At 46.1% G+C, this 25,764-nt stretch overlaps 1 protein-coding gene across 1 annotated transcript in view; it reads left to right on the top strand.

Moving 5' to 3' along the window:
- The first annotated feature begins 365 nt into the window (after window positions 1-365).
- Window positions 366-25,764, top strand: part of MARCHF4 (membrane associated ring-CH-type finger 4) — a 114,880-nt gene continuing 89,481 nt past the window's right edge. Inside the window, exon 1 of the mRNA XM_023217290.3 lies at window positions 366-3,093. Coding sequence (XP_023073058.1) covers window positions 2,575-3,093 — 519 coding nt within the window. The 5' untranslated portion in view covers window positions 366-2,574. The remainder of the gene's footprint in view (window positions 3,094-25,764) is intronic.

Raw genomic sequence — 25,764 nt, 5'->3', positions numbered from 1 at the left:
TCCCAGCTTCATTGTGGAAGTCACAAAACTTTATCTCCTCGAAACCTTGCAGACTGAGATCTACTTTAAATGTTTATGTGAACAGAGAAACGGTCTCTGGTCGAGAGGTGTCTGTGTCTTGTATGTGCAATGAGGGGAACTGTGTTAGTGGACAGCGGGCAGAGAGTCTACAACCAGACCTTCCACACCGACACGTTCCTGCTGAGGAAAACGCAAGAGTTACTGCCTGAATCGCTCCCCTCCCTCCCCGTGGCCTTTCTCTTTCTTTTACTCTTCACTTTGCTTCCTCCTCCCTCCCTTCCTCAATCCCTCCCTCTCCTGGTTACCTCCCTTTCCCTTGGTCCCTCCCCATCCCCTTGCCTCGCACAGTCTCTCCTCCTCTTGCTCCCTCTCCCTCCAGCTTCTTTTCCTCTCATCCCCTTTCCCTCCTCCATCCCTCCGCGGCGTCTGCGTCAGGCCCCCACTAGCGTGACGCGCGGGGTCTGGGTGGGAGCTGTCCACTCGCCCGGGGTGCTGAATGCAGCAGCGGCGGCCGCGGCACCGGCGGCGGAGATAGCCGAGAGCCTCCCTCGCTGCAAGAACCTTGTTTCCAATTCTCGGACGGTCAGCTAGCCGCCCCGCCACCTCCTTCCAGCACCACCCCTTTGGGAACCGAGCCAGTGGGGGCAGCGGCGGGTGCTGAGCAACGGCGGAAGACGAGACAACACCTGGCAGCAGCCTGGAATCTGATTTGCTTCCTCTCGGCTTTTATAAGAGATATATTTATATACGGTTTTGGGGAGTCGCGAGGACCAAGCTGGAGCCAAGTGCCGGCTGCCTCCCACCTCGGCCACACTGCTTCGCTTCCCCCTCCCCACCTTCAGCTGGCACCGCAAACAAGCCTTACCTCGTTGCATCTGCGAGGAGAGGTAGCAACAGCGAACCCAGCCAGCCTGAGGCGGCGGAGAGGAGGAAGGGGCGGGGTGGGGGGGCGGAGAGCGGGCCGCGGCCGCCCTTGGTGGGGGTAGCGGGGGCAGAGCTGCCGAGCAGACCCGGCAGCCGCCCTCCTCCGCCCCCACCCTTCAGAAGCACTCTTGCCTGACTGAGAACCGAATTATTCCACTAGTATTATTTCATTTTTTATTACCCCCCTTCCTCACTCCCCAGCCGCCCCCACCCCCACGCCTGCCTCGCTTCTGGTTGCATGGCAGCGCTGCCCGGGCGCGGGGGCTCAGGGCTGGCCCCCAGGGAAGGGGGAGGAGGAGGAGGAGGATCATGAAGGCCGGAGTCGCGACCGCGCCGGACGGCGGGCAGCAGCCAGAGGACGAGCCGGAGCAGCCCCCGCCCCGGAGACATCCGGACGCCGAGCAGCAGTCGCCTCCACCGCCGCAGCAGCAGCTGCGGGCGCGGGCCGACCCGGAGCCGGAGGAGGAGGGCGACCGCGACCCAGAGGAGGAAGAGGAGGAGAAGGCGAGGCCACTCGCCCGCCCGGACCTGCCCTTCTCTCGGCTCTTGCCCCTCGCGCGAAGGGACCTTTGATGGAACCGAGGGGAGGGGGCCACGGATTTGCCGACTGCAGCAGGGGTGGGCTGGGGGCTGAGATAATGTAACTCCTTTCTCCTGTTCTCTCCCACACGCCCCTCTCCTCTACCCCTGTTCTCTGCTCCACCGCCCTCTCACCCCTGTACACACATCCTTCCTCTAGCCAGGATTTTCACGCTCAGGAAGGAGGCGCCTCTGCAAGGGTTAAACGATCTTTTCTTTTTCTCCCATCCTTTTTCCTTCCCAACCCTCTATTTTACCTCCCTTCTCCTAATTGGCTTTCCCCTCTTCTGCTTAGCCCTTTGGCTGCAGAGGCGAAGCACAAGCCCCTAGCTCAGTTTCACCTGCAACCCCCCCTCCCCGACCCAACTGTTCTCTTAAAAGCAACTCTGGTGCTTCTGGGGGTTAATTGCCCCAGTTTTCTGCCCAGGAGAATTAAAACTTCTCCCAATCTTCTCTCCTCCCCTACCTTGACTCCCCCTAACCCCTACCACCTGAGAAGAACGATTTTTTCTCTCTCACACATGCAGTCCTCAATTCTTCATTGAGCTAGTTTTCTCTAAGCCCAGTTCAATCCACTCCAAATTTGATTTACAATTGTCCCCACCCTTTTATATAAAAGAAATATTTCTCACGGCCTAGGAATTTGAGAAGAACCCAATAATCCTTTCCCGGGGAACTTTTAAACAATTCGACATTGATCTTAAGGCTCTAGTGGCCCCTTCACCACACTTCAATCCCTCTGCTCCTACCAGTGTCCTCAGGTCAAAGGCAGAAAGGAGACACACTGAACAAAGTTGGAGGTTGGGGTGGGTGTGTGAGGGCAAGAGAAACTTTTTTGTTATTGGGTTTGCAGGTGGAGTTCAGAACCAGTGACTCACACTTCTCAGTCCTGGGATCAATTTATTTGCTACTTGGAGGGGTTGTACGAAAAGCCAGTGAGAAAGCAGACTGCCCCCACAACACAGATCCACTGTGGACCCCTAAACCTGTCCTGTCCCCCTCTTTTAAGACTCCGGCCACTCCTCTTGGGCTCTCTCCTTCCACGGGCACATGCTGATGCCCCTGTGTGGGCTGCTCTGGTGGTGGTGGTGCTGCTGCTGCGGCTGGTACTGCTGTGGATTGTGCGCCCCAGCCCCCCAGATGTTGCGCCACCAGGGTCTCCTCAAGTGCCGCTGCCGCATGCTCTTCAATGACCTGAAGGTTTTCTTACTGCGGCGCCCTCCTCAAGCGCCCCTGCCCATGCACGGCGACCCCCAGCCCCCCGGTTTGGCGGCCAACAACAACACCCTTCCGGCTCTGGGCGCCGGGGGGTGGGCAGGCTGGAGGGGCCCCCGAGAAGTGGTGGGCAGGGAGCCCCCTCCTGTGCCACCTCCACCGCCCTTGCCACCTTCTTCTGTGGAAGATGACTGGGGTGGCCCAGCCACAGAGCCACCTGCCTCACTGCTCAGCAGTGCCTCCTCAGATGACTTCTGTAAGGAGAAGACCGAGGATCGTTATTCACTGGGCAGCAGCTTGGACAGTGGTATGAGGACCCCACTCTGCCGCATCTGCTTCCAGGGGCCAGAACAGGTGAGTCCCCTTTTCTCTTCTCCTGCTTCCTGTGGTATTTTCAGGTCTTGCAGATTGCTACTCGCCTGCTTGCCCTGGGGAACCATTATGTTGCCTCTAGTATGAGGACTCTATGTTTAAGAGCCCTCATTGATGTTTCTTGTGGTTAAGTTTGCCCAATGAGTGTCTGGTTCCCGGTGGAGCCTGCTTGGTGGTTAGTTTGTGTTCTAGATTTTGCATTTTCCTTCCAATGCTAGTGTCTCCAATTCCATCTCCAAATTTCACAAACATCCTCAGAATAGAAGATCTAGAAGTAATGGAGTGAAGAAACTTGGGGGTACATTCACACTGGTCGCCAAGATATCCTTTTATCTATTTGTTGTTAGTAACATTTCATCTAGCCCATCTTCAGTCCCATATCCCAACTTCTTCCTGCTCTGAGAGTATGCCGAGATCTTGTTCTCTTTTCCTATTCTCATAGGTTGAAATCCAATAAGCTTGTTCTTTCACTTTGGACAACTTTCCTTCATATCACATTGACATCCTCAGCATTATGTTCTAGCGACTGAAGAGGAAATGGAGAGGGATTCTAGGTCCAAGACTAAATGGTTTGCTGAGATACTTCTTGGCAGACTCAAATTTTTCTATGTTGAAAACAGGCAGGTAAATAGGAATGAGAGTGAGTTTAAAGGACTGGAGTAGGGAATAAGGTATCTTGTTATTTCTCTTTTCAGACCTAAAGTGTATTGACTTAGAAAATCCCTTAAATGCTCCCCATCCAGGATAGGGAATGCCAACTCTCTCATGGACCACAGCTTTCCCAAGTCTGGCAGGTTTTCCCTACCCTATTCATTCAGATTTTCACAAACACCTCTCCTAAGTTCACCTACAGTCTAGTGTCAGTAGTGCTGGATAGCATGTGTACATTCTTCAAGAACCGTAGAATGTGGCAACACTTCTCCAAAGAATCACAGATAGAAAGGCTCACCCAGTAAGTGATGCTGCAGAAGGAATATTCAATTGCAAAGTGGACAAGGTTATGTGTTGCCATCAGCCACTTCTTCAGTAGTTTCCTGAAGTGCAGAGAAGACTTCTGGATACTCCTTGAGGAAGTGGCAGTGCAGCAGGATGCCATGCCAAGCTTTGACTGGCTCTGGTTCTTGCTGAGGGTGTGCTCTGTAAGACACAGGCTTAGCTGGCATTTTCATTCATTTTCTTGCTTTGCTTTCAGTGGACAAAGAACTTTAGGGACCAGCGATTCCTGGAGCTACAGCTTGGAATTATGAGGGGAAGTGATATAGATCTCAGTATGAATAAATGTCTCTGAGAGGCTGGGGGCTGGATTCTTCCTTCTTATGACTAAGATTACCTAAGTATCCAATAAAGTGTTGTCCAGAGTTGAAAACTCTGTTAGGAAAAAACTTCCAGAGTGCCTTTCCTTCAGTCCTTCTCTCTACTTCCAGCACCAGGCTCCATCAGAGCTATGGGATAGAGTGGCTTGGCTGACAGCAAGAGGGTGCCTCACTTTGATATCAGGCTCTTGCCACCATCAAGTACTTCATACTTTTCAAAAGAAAGAATTATTTAGCTTCCTAAATTCCTAAGTCATTTCTTTTGTCTCCCATATGTGCTCAGGTCTGCATGTCACAGGGGCTGGGAGTGTGGCTTCTGGCAAGAGCACTCTTGTGTCTAGAAAACAGCAGGACTTGGAGGTGCCCTGCGATAATATTTCCCCTGCTGTGTGAACTTCTCCAAATAGCTTTATGCCTCTGGACTGCTTTTCCAACTTACATGATTTGGAGACACCTTTTCATGCCCCTCTCCTTTCCTCAGAGGTGTGTTGGGAGAATCCAGGAGAAAACAAGTGTAAAAAATATCTTGGAAGGGATTTATATATAATAAGCAGAAAGCTGTATTTTATTGAAAAAAGAAAAAGAAAAAAACATTGGCAATATTGTGAAATACCCTCATGTGATACAAGATCTGGTCAGAGGTTAGAAGCTTTCCTTTCTTGTTCATTATTTTGATGATGTGTCATAAATAAAGCATTGAATAAAAAAAAGCTAACACCAGTAAAGGAACGGGCTCTATTATGTGGGAGGATTAGGGGGCCAAGTCTGCATTAAGACTGGATCAAATTAAGCACTTCCTGCATATGATTATTATGTTTTGGGAGTTTACTTTATCTGTGCAGGAACCAAGAGGCTTTAATGGGATTGTGTTATAGCAGTAATAAGAGCAATGTGAGTACTGCATTAGGTGTGGAGAATACAGTTTCCCACTTTCTTCTTGTTTTTTTTTTTTTTTTTTCCACAGCATTTCTATGAAAGAGACAAAGGAGAGAAGATAAGGGAAACTCTAGAGAAGAAAGAGAGAGAGAGAGAGGGGCAACAGCAGCGGAGGGGAAGGAGAAAGAGAGGGACAGAGAGAAGGAGGAGGAGGAGGAGAAGGAAGGGGGAATGGGGGAGAGAGAGAGAGAAAGCTAAAATTTCTGTATTTTAGTTTCTGTTCAGGGAGAGAGCTGTTCAGCAACTGTCTACACATGGCCCTGGAGGAAATGTGGTCTGCAGTCTTAGTAGCTGAAAGTCTTGGTGTTATCTCTGCCCAAACAAAGGAATTAAGCAGACCCCCACCTCCCCACTCCCCATCACCCCAATCATTTGCTACTGCTATAGGGGCTAAACAACTGCCTAAAAAATGAATATTTGATCTTTTCCTGCCAAGGGCTTGCAATATCTGTGGTGAGGAACAAGAGAATCCAGCTAGTTTCACCTTTGCACCTATCTACAAAGGACTTTGCATCCATTCATTGGTGCATGCATTTATTTAACAATTTTTTGGGGGCACCTACAGTGTGCCCGTTGCTGTTCCAGGCATGAGTATTCAGGAGTGAACAAAACAGATGAGATTTCTGCTCTCCTGAAGCTGACATTCTAGTAGAGACCATACATAGACAAGTAAAATAGTAAGTAAATAAGGTGATTTAAGTGCCGTGATGAAATTTAAAAAGGAAAATGAGTTAGAAAGGAATGAAAGGGAGGCGGTAGGAAAGGTACCACCACATTAGATAGGGTAATCAGGAAAAGTCTTCCTAAGAATGTGTCATCTAAGCTGACACCTAAATGATGAGAAGGGCCCGGCAATGCATAGGTCTAGGGGAAGAGCATTTCAGGTGGAGGAAATAGCAAGTTCAAAAGCGTGAATGTGAATGAGCTTAGTATGTTGGAAGAATGGAAGAGAAGACAAGAACTGAGAGAGGGATAGTTGTGAACACTTGCTCTGAGAACCTACTTGGCTCCATGCTAAAAAGCTACTGAGTAGCCTCTCTCCTCTCCACCATTCATTCATGTTGAGCAGGGGTCAGGACCCATGAGACTGTAGAACCAGACTCCAGCTCAAAACTCCCTCACTCTCCCTTTTTCATTGAAGCTGCACTAGCCCACTTTGTGGGACAATGTACCATTGTGGATAATCTGAACTCTCTGAAGCCAGATGTCCCCAGCTGTAGGCCTGAACAAGTTATACACCCTGTCTGTGTCTTGGATTCCTCATTTGTACAACTGGAAAAATAGTAATAGTCCCTATGTCATAAGATTATTCTGAGCATCAAATCAGTCAATACTATAAGAGCAGTGCTATCATAGCATTTTGTTATTGTTATTATTACTATCTCAGATTCAAGAGAGTGCTGTTCCTGCCTTGTTTAAAAGGAAAAGTGTGCCCTAGCCCACAGGCTGTCAGGAAGCCACTATGATTGTGGCATGTATGTGCACTGTTTCTTGCAGAGTTACAATGCTCTAGGCACAGAGCGCAGCTTGTCCATTTCCATCATCAAAGTCTTTATTAAGCACCTACCTTTTGCCTGCTGTTCTGCTGGACAAGGTCCAGAGATGTAGGGTAGATGTGGTCCTGCCCTCTGGGAGTGTCACAATCTAACCCAGACATCACAGGGGCTGATAGAAATCAAGAACACACAGACAGTGAGGCTGAGTGAATTACAGTAATATCAGGTACAAGAAAGAGATGTATGTTTAAAAGCAGCTAGTGGGCAGGGTGCCTATTGAAAAAGACAAGTCGGGGAATTTGCAACTTTATCTATAGTTAGTTAGAGAAGACTTCTCTGTTGCTGCCGAAGACCACGTGAGAAGAAATAGATTTAGGCTGCCAGGCTGAGGTTGGACAGACGGAAGCAGAAGAGATGTGTGTCCCCCACCCCCACATCTGACTGCCATAGGCAGATTTTGTCTTTGTAGAACAACCTCCAGGCACTCTACACATGGATACCTTGGAAACAGGCGAATCCGCCTCCCAGCTAGGCAGCTGTGGAGTGCCTAGAGGTGGGTGCAGTCAGAATGTCACCATGGCAGTCAGAAGCTAGGGTAGGAGGCCACCTGTTCCGGCCCTAATGGAAAGTAGGACGTGTATCTGGAAAAGTTTAGCAAGCTTAATCTGCCTTTTTATTCTTCTGGGGTTGGCTTCCCTGGAGTTCTGTATTCAGAAAGGGCAATAATTGTATGAAATGGTCTAGTCAGTGTCTCAGTTAGTTGGGAATAAGATATGGCTTTTCAGGGCGTGGGGAATCTGGAGATCCTAAGACGCAATGAAAACCTGGGAATGGAGCTCAAGCAGAGTATTTTAGAAGAGACTTAAATGGTATACTTAGTCATCTTAGTGCTATGGTTTGATTTTACATTTCTTTGTGTGGTTATTTAGTATCTGTCTTCCACATAGAAGAGACCCATCCCTCACATTTACAGGCCCTGGGGCAGGAGTGTAAATGGAACCTCACATACCATGGGCCAAAATATTTAAAAGCAGTAAATCCAGCTAACAAACTGTTAAAATATATTTTATCCTCCTTTCCTGACAAATACTCCTTGAAAACAACCTGGGAGACAGGTTTGTATTTAGAACTTTTAGATGTCTCTGGATTCTGTGCTAGTCAAATGGGGATAACTATCTTTTGATCTACAAGACATTCTGATTATCTTTCCAACGCTGACTCTAGCCGGTACTAATGAGCCTTGGACCCACGTGTATGGACAGTCCTGCTGGCTTGTCCAAGCTCTGTCCATACCATCCCCCAAACAGTGGTGTCTTGCCTCAATCCCTGCCCTTGGGCCAGGGAGGGAACAGTTTATGGATCCAAAGAAGAGAGTCCTGCAGGTCCTGGGAGCAAGTTCAAGGCTCTCTGGACAGGAATTCCAGAGTTCCAGGTAATTGGAGCATATTCCAGAAGACAGGTGAGGTTCCTTGACCCTGCAGACTCCTCACACTGTGGGGAGAGGTTCAGCTGAAGGGGGAGCAGAGTGGGGTCCTCTAGAGCTAGGGGTTATCTTGTCTGGGTCTAAGGGGAGCACTGCAAAGGGACTATAAGATCCCTGGAGGAAGTGAACTGTGTGTGTTCATTCATTGCTGGATCATTGGCTCTCAACCCAGTACCTGGCACCTGCTTCATGCTCTATGAGTATTTCTTGAAAGGACCAGCCTCTGGAGCTCATCCAGTGGGCAGGTTCATAGGTAGGAGAACTGGGAAAAAGAGAACATTTAGGGAAAAAGTGGCGTCAAATGCCAAAGATGTGCTCTGCAGAAGAAAGGGTCCACAGGGCAGTGCCTTCTATAGTGATAGAATTTCCAGGGAAGTAAACTTGGGTTTCACTATTATACAAACTTTCTGATTTGTTTTTTCTAAGACCAGCCGAGAGCGGGCACAAAAGAACCAGCGGGTAGGCAAGTGTAACAGCAAAACTGCACATTTATTTTTGGTAACCTAAGGTGTGGGGGAGAAGTCTGTCGGCCTCCGGCAAAGGAGGCCGGCAGAGTCCCCCGGTGGGGCTCTCGGACGGACTTCCCACAGCCCCGACATCCCTACAGCAGTGGGACTGTGAGAACGCCACGTGGCTCACTGGCCGTGAGCCGCTTTTCTAGGAGTGGGAGGGCAATAGGCGGGGCACGGGCCTGTCGGGGGGCGTTCCGCAGGTGCGACCAGGTAAATCTTGGTCTCTTCGGATTGACGTCACCTGGCGCATGCCCAGTTGATCTGCACCTTCCCGGCTGGGCTGCATTTTCGCGCGCGGGAAGAGTTGGGGGTGGGGATGAAGAACCTGGAAGTGCACCATCTTGCCTCCGTTCGTCCAAACACTTTCCATGAAAGCTGTCCCAAGATCTTATAGGCTGCCTTAGAAGGGGGATCTTATGGGAACCTGGGACTAGATAATCCTCAAGATCCCTTCTGAGCTTGGGAGTTGGAATTCATAAATAAGATAATTTTGGGGTCTGGGAGATTTTTAATCTAAGCAAAAAGAGATGATCCCTTCACCTTCTCCAATTCAAGGGGTTATCTTATCTCAGGACATCTAAGCTCAGTAAACACGTTACATGGCATATACAAATATATCTTCAGCAAAGATTAGAAAGAACAGTTTCTGTCCTGTGTTCATAGAAATCCTAAGGTGTTGCCAGCCATATTGTTGCTGCAATTGTAAATTTTTACCATGCATACATCATGATGGGAGAGCAAGCGCTTCATGGCCAATAGGAAACAGACACCATCATGGACCCAAGGATACAAAACCATCCTGGGAAAGGGGGAGCCCATTTTCACAAGCCCAAGAGTTGTGAGCTTTCAGTTCCTACTTCTGTCAGTCCTGGTCCTACTTAAATTGGAAGCTCCAAGAAACTTTTCTTCACTCAAGGCTCTTACCAAAACTCTAATTCTCTATTGGGAGATAAGGTAAGGATGTTAAAACCCCACCACAGGGTTACAGGCTATTTCACAGATATCGCTGTCTTACATGTACACACTTGCTCACGCATAAGCACAAATACAACATTGAATGCATCTGTCTCACTTTCACAGGCAGAACTGGGAACGAGAGGAAGGGAGATGCCTGTGTCTTGGCAGTTGCGGAGCAGTTCTCAAATCAATTGTTTGTAAGATTCTCTACACAGTGTTCAGTTGGTAGTAATCCTTCACTTACCAGGATCAGCTTGGGGTGAGTTGACCAATTTATTGGATGTGGCTTCTAGCTGAGGCTCCCATCGAGAAAGTTACTTAAGGCTAGCAGGGCAGGAAGTTACAAAATATGGATTTCACAAGAGGCTGGGAGAGAAAAAGGAGAGATATTAGGATTCTCTCTTTCTGCCCCTTTTTCCAGCTGGTATGCTGGAAAAGTCCAGCTGTGGCCTGTGAGATGGGGGAGGGAGACGAGGTTGGAGGGAGAGGAGACACTCAAAGGAGTGTGGGGATGAGCGAGCTGCTGCTTGTTTGCTGGGAAGGAAGCCAAGTTGGAAGTAAGCCTGGATGTAAAGGAGCTGGCCAGCAAATACTGTATGGCCCAAGCTGCATACCATCCCCCTCCCGAGATGCATCATATGTAAGCCAGAGTTTACATGTACATATAGTACACATTTGATACCCCATTCTGTGTATGGTAAAAGCAAAGGTGAGGTGTACCTGGGGCTGACTGTCTCATGACAAAATAGCAAAATTGAGTAAGTTACAATTTGAAATCCAGGTAGATGCAAATTGTCAGGGAAAGAAAGAGGGGAGTTTCCAAATATAGGTTCTATCCAACTCTGTGATCCAAGAATGACCTCATGACTCACAAGAGGGATACAAGAGCCCCAGTCCTGAACCCAGCGAATTGTACTCATGAGGTTTTTTGCAGGACCTGTCCATAGAGGTGTTGAGAAGGACAGATCAAGTAATTTTTCTCCTTTATGGAAAGACTGTTTTGGATGTGGTTGAACAGAATCAACATCAATGTCTGAAAGAACCCTCTTGAAGCCACCCCAGTGGCTAGCATAGGGCTCTGCATACAGTAGGAACTCATTATTTGCTAATCCTTTCCCCCTGCTTTTTGCACATGTTCATTCCAGATTAATAGTGCTATATTTGGTCCCTCGTATATGTGTGGTGGAACACATATTTGTGTGTGTGTGTGCACGCATGTGTGCACACGTATGTGTATAAACTAAAAGGCCAAGCAACGGGGGTGTGGATGACCCCTTGCAATCTCATCCAACCTCATTTACTGTTTCTATAATGATAAATAGCGATGATTCTTGTCCTAGTAATCATAGTGATCATTATCTTGGCTTGAGACCGTTTGGCTAGCATGCATTTCCTTATTCTATTGCAGAATGATGGGAAGAACATGGGCTTTGAAGTCCAAAATACATGGATTTCATTCCCATTTGGGGCCCTTCCCAGCTGAGTGGTCTTGGGCAACTTATTTAACTTCTCTGGACCTAGATTTTATTGTTTATAAAACAGAGATAAAATACTGAGTTTGAACATTTGTAAGGAATTGACATGATGCATTAAAGATCTAGGCACACAATAGCTGCTAACTGAAAGGGAGTGATATTTACCCCATCCTACCAGTGTGTCTCGGAGATCTGGAATGGAGCCCTCAGATCACACTGTTGCTTTTCCTACTACCCTCTCTCACTGAAGTCTTTAAAAAATCAGATGTCTAAGGCTATGCTTCCGTCACAGTAAACCCCAAGCTGTTTTTGTGACTGACAATCAGGGATGGGTGTTTTGGACCAGCCTCTGTTTAGCAGATTTTCTGCCTCTGTATTGTCTGATTCAGCTGAACTCTGTCCTCTCTTCCTTGGGTCCCTCACTCCCAACATCATTGTCTTTATCCATCTCCATCATCACCAGGTCCCTGACAGATCTTTATGAAGCAGCACTCTTTGCTTGGCAGGAAATATGTAGAAAGACACTTTCCTGGACTTTGAGTCCCTACAGGTCAGGGGCAGACCATGCATGCAGACAAGCATGCAGAGGAAGTTGCAGAGGAAATGCTTGCCCAATATGCAAGCAAGAGGTTTGCATTGAAGGTCCTCCTTGGACTGGTGTTTCTGAAAACCTGGGATGGGATGGACAGCCCCAGACAGACATGATGTTAAATAACGTTGATCCCCAGGTAAGAATGTTGTTCCCTTTTCAGTCTGCTCTCATGCTTCATGATAATATCTAGGAGAAAATCTCACCCTAGTGATAATTTGTATTTAACACCTTTCTAGTGATGTCAATCTGCTTTATAAACAAAGAAAGAAGGCATTAGACTCAGATCTTCGGACATGCACTTATTTTAGCTAGAACTTCTTACTTTGTTTTGTTTATATTTGTATGTGTCTATTCTTTTTTTTTTAATGGACTTCATTTTTTTAGAGCAGCCTTACGTTCACAGCAAAATTGAACAGAAAGTACAGAGAGTTCCCATGTACTCCCTGCTACCCCACCATCAACATCCCGTACTTTGGCCAGGCACAACGGCTCATGCTGTAATCCCAGCACTTTGGGAGGCTGAAGTGGGAGGATCGTTTGAGCCCTGGAGTTTGAGACGAGCCTGGGCAACATAGCAAGACTCCATCTCCACAAAACAAAACAAAAGCAAAAAAAAAATTTCCACCAGGGTGGAACATTTGTTACAACTGACCCTGCATTGACACATCATTATCACCCAAAGTCCATAGATTACATGAGGGTTCACTGTTGGTATCGTACATTCTAAGGATTTTGACAAACATATAGTGACATGTATTCACCATTATGGTATCACACAGAAAACCTATGGTATGGTATCATACCTAAAAACCCGCTGTGCTCCACCACCTATTCATCTCCCTGCTTCCACTCCCGATCTCCTGGCAAAATATTTGGCCTTTTCCAGGATGTCATATAGCTGGAATCAGACAGTGTATAGCCTTTTCAGATTGGCTTTTTCACTTAGTAATATGCATTTAAACTTCCTCCATGTCTCAGTGCCTTTTTGTGGTTGATAGCACATTTCTTCTTAGCGCTGAATAATATTCCATCGCATGGATGTCCCAGAGTTTGTCTATTCTTTTTATGGCAAATGGTATCAGTCTTTCATTTATGGCAGTGACAAAAAGTCTCCCTTAGAAATAAATTTATTGAAATAGAAATGTGAGACATTTAAAGGCAAATGTTAAGTTTGAAGAAAATAATAGTATAGATGGTACATGAATACATCAAAAAGCATAAGTGACTGAAGTTATTCTGACCTGGCTACACTTTAAAGTAGTTTTGAAACATCTGTGGACATCAAGAATGCTTCAGGAAGGAGATGATACGTGGAGTCCCAGGCTGTGATCCCAGGGTAGTGCCCTGGGATCTGCATTTTCAATCTCTGGCTTTGAGAATTCCAAAGTAGGTGATTACTTCAGGAATACTGTGTATTAGTAGGAAACCAAATGGGGAGAAGACATGTGTCCACCAGACCTGAGGTTCTGGAACAAGGAACAGAGGTGTGGGCCCCGAAGGAGGAGGAGAGGAGAGTTAGTCGGGAGGGTATGATGTAATCAAAAATGCAAGTTCAGTCATTCAGCGCTGGCAGAGTTCAATTAATAAGAGTAAGATCTGCTATGGAGAAAGTGACTTTTTATTCCAAAGCTAGCTTAGGGGAAGAAGGACAGGCTTCTTGCCTTAAGGGTACCACTTCATTTTTAGAGCAGAAATCAGGTGCTTTTAGAAGGGGTCTCAGCATGAAAGACACACAGTGGAGGAAGCAAGCAGGTGGAGGTCTGCATAACTCATTTCAGTGCCTTATCTACTGGGTGGTCAAGCTGGTGACAGCTGGCATCTTCAAGAGCAGAACTAGACTGTAAATGTGACTGAAGCTTTCCAGGTGGGAGAGAGTTTTGTAGTGGGCATACCTGGGGTTGTAGATTGACTGTTGTCTCTTGAGGCAACCTCCTGGTGGGTGAGTTCCACTCAAGCTTCTAAGTACATAGTTAGGTGAACTTGCCCTGTAGGGAGAGCCTGATGAACAGGAGGTGAAAAGCTATAATTGCCTTTCTAAAGGACTAAGTAGGAAGTGGGGAATAGGGAAAAACAGAGAAAAGAGAAAATAAGAGGAAAAAATAATAAAAATAATAATTCATTCTCTTTTTTGTAGAAAAATGGGGGTACTTGGCTACAACAGGATCATATGACTAGGAAAGAAGAGGCATGTGTCACCCATGGCAGAGGCAGGAAGGGATGCCTCTTGCATCTCTCTTCTCCCCTGCCTCAGGGATCTGAGAACTCTAAGTCCTAGATGGGATAGCTGCAAGATGGAAAAGTCTGACCAACATGGGCTCTGACATGAGGGAAATGCTAACTTTGATTGTGTTAAGATACTGAAGTTTGGGGGTTTGTCTGTTACCCAGCTAATGTTAATTTCCCTGACTAATACAACCATAAATTCCCACTCCTGAATTATGTTCTCAGGGTATTCTTGAGTGAAGCCAAATCTGGGGCTCGCTTCCCACTTCTCCCCATTTGGTTTCCTTCCCCTAGATCCCAGAGCAGGGCAACAGATGGTACACAGCTCCATCCCTCACAGCTCACTAAGCCCCAACAACTAAGTGTTTCAGCTCAGGACTGACATATCACTTTTGCCTACAACTCCCTGGCTGGGTCTAGGAATATGTTTTTGCCTAACAGCAATAGGGGTGGGGAGTATAATCCTTCTAGGTGCCAGCAAAAAGATGAAGGCTTTTTTTCCAGAGATGGGTGAGTTCTAGGAGTCTCTACCTCAATAAAGGTAGAGTGAGTGAATGAATGAGAAAACACATGGCAAGCTTTTAGAACACCACTTGACCCACATTAAGCATGCAATAAGTATTACTAGTTATTGTTCTTATTTGCTCTTTTATAAAAAGAGGAGGTTGTACTCTGGAATATCCAAGCTTCTTCTAGTTCTGCTGCCCTCGTTTATGCCTTATGATGCCCCAGTCACACCTGGGGCTGATATAAATCCAATTCCTCCTTCCATCTATAGCAGATGCCTCCCTAGAAGAATGGCCTAGAAACTGGACGTTAAAGGTTGAAAAGGGAAAAGAATTTGGGAAATAGAAAATGAAAAATGTTCCTGGCACAAGGACAATGAAAGCAAGGAGTCAGAGATGCTTTTGTAGAAAACTAGCAAGGTTGATAAGAACACAGGGCTTGTAGAGTCAGGCAGAACTGCTTTCAGATCCCATTGTTACTGTGCAGTAGATGCGTATCCTTGGGCAAGTTACTTATAGACTCAGAATCTTAATTTTCTCCACTGTAGAATGGCAATGATAATAACCGTACCATCCCAGAGGTTGTTGTGAGGTTAACTGATATAATGAATGCGAAAATGTTAGCACAATGTAGAATACAAACATACAATAAAATCACAAATATACATTAAACATTAGTGCTTGGTGTTTTTGTATGACCTCACAAGCTCTCTATTGTTTTCTTCAAACTTTGAAAATGTCTGCCTTCGACTGTGTATGATTGTGGGCTGCTGACCTCAGGAGGAGCTACCATGATATCATCTGTCAGGAATAGATGAAACTAAATATACCCAACCATTGCCTGTAGCTAAGTAAAATGATCTCACAGATATACTTACTATTTTTCAAATGTATATGGAACAAACTCAAAAGCATCCTTCAATTTACTGTAGCTTGTCAATAAATATATTCTCAAAGAGATACTCAAAGTATAACTACAGTCATTTGAGGGTTTGTGATACTTTCTGCATATTAAAAAGAGTCTAGAGAGATTGTATAAAATAACTGGCCAGTACTTTCCAAAGTCTCAACATCAGGAAAGATATAGAGGAAAGGCCGGGCATGGTGTCTCTTTCCTGTAATCCCAGCACTTTGACTGACTAAGGCAGGAAGATTGCTTGAGCCCAGGAGTTTGTGACCACACTGGGCAGTATAGTGAAACTTTGCTTCTACAAAAAAAATTTAAAAATTAGCCAAGCATGGTGGTACATGCCTGTGGTCCCAGCTATTCAGGAGACTGAGGTGGGAGGACTACTTGGACCCAGAGGCAGAGGCTGCAGGGAGCCATGACTGCACTACTGCACTCCAGCCTCAGTGACAGAGCGAGACCATGTCAAAAAAGTGTGTGTGTGTATATATAAAAGTGTACATATAGAATGATGGGGAACTGTCTCATATTGGAAGAGTCTAAGGTGATATAACAATTAAATACTTTGTATAATCTGGATTGGATTCTGTACCACGTAAAGGACATTAGTGGGACCCTCGGTGAAATTCAAATAAGGTCTGTAGATTAGTTACTAGACTTGCACCAATGTTAAGTTCTTCGTTTGGGTCATTGTACTATGGTTAATTGAGATTTAACTTTTGGGGAACTTGGGTGAAAGTCATATGAGAAATCTTCATGCTTTTTTTTTTTTTTTGAGATGGAGTCTCATTTTGTTGCCCAGGCTGGAGTGCAGTGGCATGATCTCAGCTCACTGCAACCTCCACCTCCCAGTTTAAGTAATTCTCCTGCATCACCCTCCTTAGTAGCTGGGATTACGGGGGCCCGCCACCACGCCCAACTAATTTTTATATTTTTAGTAGAAACGGGGTTTCACCATGTTGGTCAGGCTGGTCTCAAACACCTGACCTCAAGTGATCCACCCACCTTGGCCTCCCAAAGTGCTGGGATTACAGACATGAGCCACTGTGCCCGGCCTATTTTTATAATTTTAAAAAATAAATTTAATGTTATTTCAAAATGAAAAGTTAAAAAATTAACTTAAAAGGGGAGAGGATGCAGTATACTTACACCTGAGGAACTGCGTGAAGCATGTTTATCATGTATTTTAATAATCTTTTTATTAACCAAACAATATGGAAATTTTCAAGCACATATAAAAGTAGAATAATTGCGAATTATTGAGAATTGGGATAATTGCGAATTACTGGTATAGCAAAAATAGCATGGATTTGCTGGCTAGAAAAACCTGTGTTAGAATTCAGGCTGTAGCATTTACTAGCTGTGTGACTTTAGGCAAATCAGTTAAATCCTCTGAACTTCAGTGTCCTCTATCTGTCACAGGGGGCTAATGAAAATAAATACCTCATAGAACTGTTTTGGAATTTAAGAAGACAATACGTAGCCCAGTGCATGAAACGGGCTCCTGAGAAGTCATAGTTTCCTTTCCCCTCTGTCCAAAGCAGATGATAAACATGCTTCACGCAGTTCCTCAGATGTAAGCATACTGTATGCTTTGAGATCGACAGGATTGACACCGGGGCAGTGCAGTGTTGAGTGGGCAGGAAAGGTTCCCCAATATGGGCTCTTCAGCATATAAACAGAGTTAATGATCATCAACACAAACAGCACTGGCCACTATGCAGTGTTCTTGAACACTTCCTAACCCGCCAAAAAAGTGCCTTCGCACATTGAAGGAAGGTGGGTTGTATATTTTGATTTATCCCATGGTGATCCCTCTAGGAGCCACAGATTTAAGCCTCTGTGGAGCCAAAAGAGCTTTCTAGTCCTGGGGCTGTCAGTTCAACTGGTTTGGAAAACAAGTGCCAAAACCAGCCATTGGCAGGTGAATGAGTGTAGGCAGCCAGTGAGTGTGCAGAGGTGTCCCTTCTGCTGTATGTGTACTTGTGGGTAGGAGCGAGGGAGAAGACTGAGGGGTTGGGGGAGTAGGCTGGGTCTGCACGAAATGCAACTTTTTAACACAAAAGAAAAAAGGCACTCCAGGGGTTGGCCCATTTGGCTGCTCCAGCCTTTTGTGTATCTTTGTTCCAGGGAGAACCCAGAGGGTCTGGTCTTTGCAAAGTCAATGCAGACATTCTGTGCAATACTTGCTGCCTTATTTCTGGCTTCTTGACATCCATTACACATTTGCCTCCAAAAAAATAAAAAATCTGTTTGAGTATCAGAAAGAGTACGTGATGTGATTTCAAGGACTTTCTACCTCCAACCAAAAACTAAACAAACAAACAAAAATCCGCTTATTGGGAAGTGACCCTAGAGATTTAAATTAATTTTTATTCTTTCTACAAATGCAATTCAAGTAAAAAAGTGTGTCTTTGACATGAGGCTGGAATTTGCTTCAAAATAATCGAGTGACTATAAGTAAAACAAGACTGATCGTGCATGTCATTGCTGAAGGTGGGTGCTGGGTACATGGGGGGTTTATTCTAATGTTCTCTCTACTTTTATATGTGCTTGAAAATTTCCATATTGTTTGGTTAATAAAAAGATGATAAAAATACAAGTATTAGGGCCAGGCGCAGCGGCTCACGCCTGTAATCCCGGCACTTTGAGAGGCTGCGGCGAGTGGATCACTTGAGGTCAGGAGTTCAAGACCAGCCTGACCAACATAGTGAAACCCCATCTCTACTAAAAATACAAAAATGAGCCGGGTGTGGTGGCGCATGCCTGTAATCCCAACTACTCGGGAGTCTGAGGCAGGAGAATCACTTGAACCTGGGAGGGGGAGGTTGCAGTGAGCTGAGATCGCGCCACTGTACTCTAGCCTGGGTGACAAAGTTAGACTCTGTCTCAAAAAACAACAAAAAAAATACAGTTATGAAATAAGTTTCACAAACAGGCAGGTGGAATTAGCTGAGAGTAGACAAGACAGCTTTGGGCACAATTATGCTGAGGACCAGAGTCAAAGACAGAGAGGACCTGAGTGAGTCCCATCAGGTATTCACCAGTCTTGCTCAATGAGGGAAATCAACTTGATGACCTCTTAAGGGATCTTCCATCCCCCAAGGTCATGATTTAGAGATGAAAATGTCCTGTCGTCCGTTTCCTTTATGGTCCACCTGGTCTAGTGGCAGCAAAAGGATCAGTGACCATTCATTCAGTAGAGGTTGAGTGAACACCACTGGGTGTCAGACCCCAGGAATGCAGAGATAAGATGGGGAGCTCGGAGTCTAGTGCAAGAGACTAGTGTACTGAGAGCAACCACAAGACATAATGAATGCTGTGGACCAGGGTTGCATATGTCGTGCTAAAAAACCGCACAGGAGGGGTGACTAGTGATGCCTGAGAAAGCTGGAGAAGGACCCCACATGGGCTTGCCTTTGAGTTGTTGAGTAAGAATGAGTAGGTGGAGTCAAGGCAGTTAAGGGAATTCTCCAGGTGGAAGTGTATGTCAAAATATGGCAGTAAGAGATTAACCCTGATTCTCCTCATCAGAAATGTGTTCCTTCCTACTCAACCTAATCCTGTCTCTCTCTCATTGCATTTTAAATTACCCTCTGTGTTTAAGACCCAGAATGTGGGGTAGGGTGCAGAGATGGGAGAGATGTACTTACTCCTCTTTAGCAACGAGTCTTCTTAAGCCCAGCCTTTCTGTGGTTGGTCCTAATGACCTTTCTGTAATAGGAGCCTAGAGGTCTGGATGTGCTTGGAGGCACCTGCCTGGGAACAGTAACTCCACAACAACCATCTTTGTTGATTGAATGGAGCTTTTATTTGGAAGCCACTGGAGGGTCTGGAAGAAATCTTGTGGGTTCAGGAGCTTCCTTATCTTCCAACACACAGGCAGAGCCACTAGCACTTGTTTCTATGGTGGGAGGGAAGAGCAGGCACTGTTTTCCTGATTTTTTTTTTTTTTTTTTTTTTTTTTTCGAGACTGAGTCTCGCTCTGTCGCCCAGGCTGGAGTGCAGTGGCGCGATCTCGGTTCACTGCAAGCTCCGCCTCCCGGGTTTATGCCATTCTCCTGCCTCAGCCTCCCGAGTAGCTGGGACTACAGGCGCCCGCCACCGCGCCCGGCTAATTTTTTGTACTTTTTAGTAGAAACGGGGTTTCACCGGGTTAGCCAGGATGGTCTTGATCTCCTGACCTCGTGATCCACCCATCTCGGCCTCCCAAAGTGCTGGGATTATAGGCTTGAGCCACCGGGTTTCCCTGATCTTTAGAAGTGAGAAACTGGAGGCCGGGCATGGTTGCTCACACCTGTAATCCCAGCACTTTGGGAGGCCAAGGTGGGCACATCACTTGAGTTCAGGAGTTCGAGACCAGCCTGGCCAACATGGCAAAACCCCGTCTCTACTAAAAATACAAAAATTAGCTGGGCTTGGTGGCAGGTGCCTGCAATCCCAGCTACTCGGGAGGCTGAGGCAAGAGAATCATTTGAGCTTGGGAGGTGGAGGTTACAGTGAGCTGAGATCACACCACTGTACTCCAGCCTGGGCAACAGAGTAAGACTCCATCTCAGAAAAAAAAAAAAAAAAAAGAAGAAGAAGAAGAAGAGAAGGAGAAGGAGAAGAAGAAGAAGAAGAAACTAGGACACAGAGAGATGAGGGGACATGTTCAAGGTGCAAGGCAAATCCCTAAGCTGGTATTTCCTATTCTCAGACTGAAAAATATCAGTGAATACATCAACACCTTTCAGGATAAATAAATGCTTCCTTTTTTCACCCCCTTTCCAGCCTCAGAACTATTCATCTATTCACTTCCTACATATTAATATATTGTAGTAAAGGATTAATTTACCAGAATGTTTAGAGAATGGAAGAGATCAAAGAGAATGGGTGGGAGTTTATGGTTAATTTGATTTTCTAGTGAATTTGGGGCTAACCCCTATAAGTTTTATTTCAGTTTTATTGTTGAAAGTCTTTATAAAATGTGAGGCTACTTGGGAGTGCATTTGAACATCACCTCAATTTTTTTTTATGTTGAAGTGTTGTCGTTTAAAGTTAGGCTCTGTGGTTAGGGAAGGCACAGGAAATGAAGTTCTAGCTTCACAGACCACAGGATATCTTGTAGAAGCTGGTGGGTGGCTTTTATTTAAACTGTGATATCAACTTGTTTTATCTTTCTCCCACACGAGGGGAATAAAATCTCTAGTTCATCCATTCTGCAAATATTTATTGAGCAACTGCTTTGTGCCAGAACTGCGTGAGGATTCTCGGTACCATGGTGAATTGGAACACAGCTCCTGTCTTCTTGGTGCTTTGCCAGTCTTGTGACTTAAGATATAGTGTGGTAAGGACTGAGGACTGCTCAAGGTGCTATGGGAGGGCAGGCTTGAGGAATGTCAGGGATGGCTTCTCACAAGATGAGATATCTATGGTAGACCTGAATTTAGCCAAGATAAGAGAGTGGAACACACTCCAGGTAGAAGGAGGTGCTTTTCCAAAAGCACAGAGGGGCCAGGTATGGAGGTTTATGTCTGTAATCCTAGCACTTTGGGAGGCCAAGGTGGGAGACTGGCTTGAGCCCAGGAATTCAGGATCAGCCTGGGCAACATAGTGGGACACTGTCTCTATTACAAAACAACAGAAAAAGCAAAAGCTCTGAGGGAGGAAAGAAATGTCACCCCTGGGAGGAAGGGAAAGGCCCACTTTGCTTCCATACATAAGCACTCGCTCATCCTCCTTTCTCTGCACACTCACCTTGGGCAGTAGAGTTGTGTCGGCCTACCTGGAGCATCTGCTGGGGCAGCTGAGTTTCCCTTGACTTGGGAGCTCCATCTGTGCAGGCCCCGGCCTAGCCCAGCCTGGCTTCCATCAGGAGGCTGCCTTACTTAGCCTACTTGAGGAAGAGGGACACAGGAGTCCCTCCATTTGGGGTGATCACTATGGTAACAATCACATCAGGTTGCTGGGGACTGCAACAGGTTGACAAAGGGGAGTACAGAAGCCCCAAACCCCTGAACATGCCGAGGTTCCTCCAATGTGGTTGGCAAATTGGATCTCTTTCAAGACCCATGCATGTTTTTATTTCAGATCTTTTACCCAGAGGCCATTTTCTGGACAGAGAGCCAAAAGAAAATGTCAGAAATGCAGCACATACCCCATAGTTCTCTCAGAACTTGGAATTATCTAGTCCTTGCCATTATTCTGCATTTGCTCATACCTGTAGGGATCTGGTAGATGCACAACCAAGGTACTATATTTGCCTTTTTTTGTCCTTTTAAAATTATTCCCAGGTGCCATCAGCATTATTACTACCTATCCTCATGCTGGAAAGGCTTAACAGGTTCTGTTATATATAGAATAATACACTTTGAGAAAGGGACCTTCCTTCATCTTTGAGATGAGTCAATCAAAGTCTAGAGAGGTTAAGTGAGGTGTTTGTGTTCCTGTCATGCACAGATGCTGTGCTAGCCATAGCCATATCATCATAAACAAAACAGACAAGGCCTCCACCCTCACGGAGCTTACAGCCTGGAAGTGAAGTCCAGCAGAACGGTGGGTCCTCAGCTCATGATAGGCGTCCTGGTGGCCTTGGCCCCTTGGCTGAACTGCACCAGCTTCTTCTTTTTATTATTTTAAAATGTATTTTATTTATTTATTTTTTAAAGGCTAGTCAAGTGAAGCAGTGGGAGTGGAAAAGGAACAAAGAAATTTGTAACTGGTTCTGATCAATTATTTGTAAATACCACTGCACTTGGACCAGCCAAGCTTCTTGGCATAATTCTGCTTATAGCTCTTGCATTCCCTCTGCTGATAAGCCTTCAGCCTCTCAAAAAGTGTTGACAATTTCTTGATCAACTTTCATGTCCTTTCTCCACTACATTTCTGCTTCAAATATCCAAGATGTCCTTTTCCTTGCATGTGGTGATGCCTGGCATGCAGTGGGACTCCCAGTGGCAGTAATGTCTGTTCTTTGCACGTTTCCACTCTAGAAATTATTCACTCTGAATAAACAATTACAGGTGAGGTAAGTGCAATGGGCAGAAGTACAGCAATTATGCTCCAGAAATATAATAGGGTCCTCCAGGAGAAAACTATGAAACTGAGATTATCATCCCTTTCCCCTCCTATGGATGAGAGGTAGACTTGGAGGGTTGGGTAACTTTTTTGTTGGTTGTAGGACTGGGGTTTGGATTTTGGGCTCCTGGCTCCAAGTTCAGTGCTCTTTCTACTGTTTAATTAAGCAAAATTAAATTTAGCAGCTATTTTTCAAGTACCTGTGATGTGCCAAGCATGATGCTAGCCCTAGGAATTCAACAAATAAATATGGTTCCCTGTCTCAATAACTTTTCAGTTTAACAAGAGAGATAAGTGTGTGAGCAAATGATTGTCATAAAAAGCCATGATGACAAGATGTTCCAATAACATCAGCGGCAGAAAACAGGGAGGGACATGCTTAGATTGCATGAGTCAGAGGCCAGTGGCTAGACAACAGAGGCCAGAGGTTAGACAACAGAACCTCTAGCTGGTGGTAGGAGCATGTGCAACAGCAGAACAGAGAGATGGGGAGAAGAGGTGCACGGGCACCTGTCAAACAAGGTGGTCTGGTGTCAGTGCGGTGGGTGGCACAGTGAGGTAGTGTGGCACGGTGTGCTGTACTGTGGTGGTGTGGCACAGTGAGGTTGTGTGGCACAGTGTGGTGGTGTGGCACAGTGGTGATGGTGTGGCATGATGAGGTTGTGTGGCATCACATGATGGTGTGGGTAAACAAGGTGGTGTGGCATCATGTGGAGTTCTGGCATAATGAGGGAGTGTGGCATGGTGAAGGGGTGTGGCAAAGTGAGGGGGTGTGGCGTAGTGAGGGAGTGTGGCATAATGAAGGGGTGTGACATGGTGAGGGGGTGTGGCATGGTGAGGGGGTGGCACAGTGAGGGGATATGGCAGAGTGGGGGGAGTGGCAGAGTGAGGGGGTGTGGCATGATGAGACAGTGACGTAACATGGTCGCATTGTGGCACAGTGTAATGGCATGGCATAGCATGGTGGTGGTGGTGTGGCATGGTGTGGCATTGTGTGGCATAGCATGGTTGTGTTGTGGCCTAGTGAGGTCATGTTGTATCACATTATGGTGTGGCAAAGCAAGGTGGTGTGGTAGGTGAAAGAAATCCACTTGATGAGTGTCAGAAGACAGGAGGGCAAAGCCCAGAGGTCCCTGAGCATGTTCAGTTTTTTGCTTCCACCTGTCTGTCCCTTGCAGTGAGATTGGGAGGAAAGCATCAGGCCACCGCCTGACCCAGTGACCCTACATAATAAAGAGTTTGAGCAGTTCACTCTGCTGCTTCTCGTTGTCAAGAAAAATGTTAAATGCCCTCAGCAGAGTGACAAGCAGGCACTCCTGAGGTCTGACCCTAACCTCTTGGTGGAACCTCCAGTCTCGTCACTTTATCCTCCCACCAGATACTCTGGCCAATCCCCACTGCCTGCATCTCCAAATAGACTCCATAGCTCTTTGCCTTTCATTTCCATTCAAAGGCGTTCTTCCCCACTGAGGCCTCTCTTCCATCACCAGTCCAAGCCCAGCCTCCTCCAAGCCCTAGCCTGTCACACGTCACCTTCCCCGTAAAGCCTCCTTCCTGCACTTCGCATCATCCCCAGCTGTGCTCCTGTAGCACACAGTGCAGGCCGCCTGCCCCGTTATCACTAGGTACCTGTGAAACCTCCATTTCCTCCTCCCAGGTGAACGATGAGCTCAAGGGAGCTTGTTCCATGCGTCTAGTTCACCTTTATACAGCCCTGTGCCTAGCAATCGCAGAGGCTCAGAAAGGCAATGTAATTACCACAATCAAAGCCAATTAGGCATTTAGATACGTTCATGGATCCACTCAAAAAAAATTGTTTGTTTCCTAACCAGTGTTCTCCCCTTTCTGCTAAAACAGGAGAGGAGAGATCCCTGAAAGTTGTTTTTATCCATCTTGTGGTTAGCACATTATTCTCTAGGCCTTTCTTCAGCACATTGAGCATGTACACTGAATTTGTTACTGCTCCCCACACTAGGAATTAGTCACTGAACAATGAGACAATATCCCTGCTCTCAAGGAACTTACCTTCTTGCTCTCAGATACAGAAACCCAAAGACACCAGACCAGCCCAAACTGACCGACAGTCAGCAAAATCACTGCTGTCTCCTCGGTATCAAAATCCTAAAAGACAAGAAAGATTGAAGAACTGTGATAGATGGCAGGAGGCCAAGAATAAACAGCAATTAAATGCAACGTGGAATTCTGGAAGCAAAAACAACAACAACAAAAAAAATAGGATGTTAGTGGAAAATTGATCAAGTTTGAATGGAGTCTTTAGTGTGTACCATAATTTCCTGATTCTGATAATTGTACAGTGAATAGGTCTAATGTTAATGTTACAGGAAAAGGGTCCTGATCCAGACCCCAAAAGAGGGTTCTTGGATCTCTAGCAAGAAATAATTCAGGGCAAGTCCGTAGAGTAAAGTGAAACCAAGTTTATTAGGAAAGTAAAAGAATAAAGAATGGCTACTCCATAGAGCAGCCCCGAGGGCTGCTGGTTGCCCATTTTTATGGTTATTTCTTGGTGATATGCTAACAGGGGTGGATTATTCATGCCTCCCCTTTTTAGACCACATAGGGTGACTTCCTGACAACACATGGCATCTATAAACTGTCACAGCACTGGTAGGAGTGTAGCAGTGAGGACAACCAGAGGTCACTCTCGTCACTGTCCTGGTTTTGGTGGGTTTTGGCCCACTTCTTTATTGCAACCTATTTTATCAGCAAGGTCTTTATAACCTGTATCTTGTGCCAACCTCCTATCTCATTATGTTACTAAGAATGCCTTAACTGGCCAGGCATGATGGCTCATGCCTGTAATCTCAGCCCTTTGAGAGGCCGAGGCAGGTGGATCACTTGAGGTCGGGAGTTCGAGACCAGCCTGACCAACATGGAGAAACCCCATTTCTACTAAAAATACAAAATTAGCCAGGTGTGGTGGTGCATGCCTGTAATCCCAGCTACTTGGGAGGCTGAGGCAGGAGAATCACTTGAACCAGGGAGGTGGAGGCTGCAGTGAGCCAAGATCGTGCCACTGCAATCCAGCCTGGGCAACAAGAGCAAAACTCCATCTCAAAAAAAAAAAAAAAAAAAAAAAAAAAAGAATGCCTTAACCTCCTGAGAATGCAGCCCAGTGAGTCTCACCCTCATTTTTACTCAGCCCCTATTCAAGATGGAGTTGCTCTGGTTAAAAT

The sequence above is a fragment of the Piliocolobus tephrosceles genome, chromosome 11 (genome assembly GCF_002776525.5).
Source record: "Piliocolobus tephrosceles isolate RC106 chromosome 11, ASM277652v3, whole genome shotgun sequence".
Taxonomy (NCBI): Eukaryota; Metazoa; Chordata; class Mammalia; order Primates; family Cercopithecidae; genus Piliocolobus; species Piliocolobus tephrosceles.
This window is presented reverse-complemented; position numbering and strand designations above follow the sequence as displayed.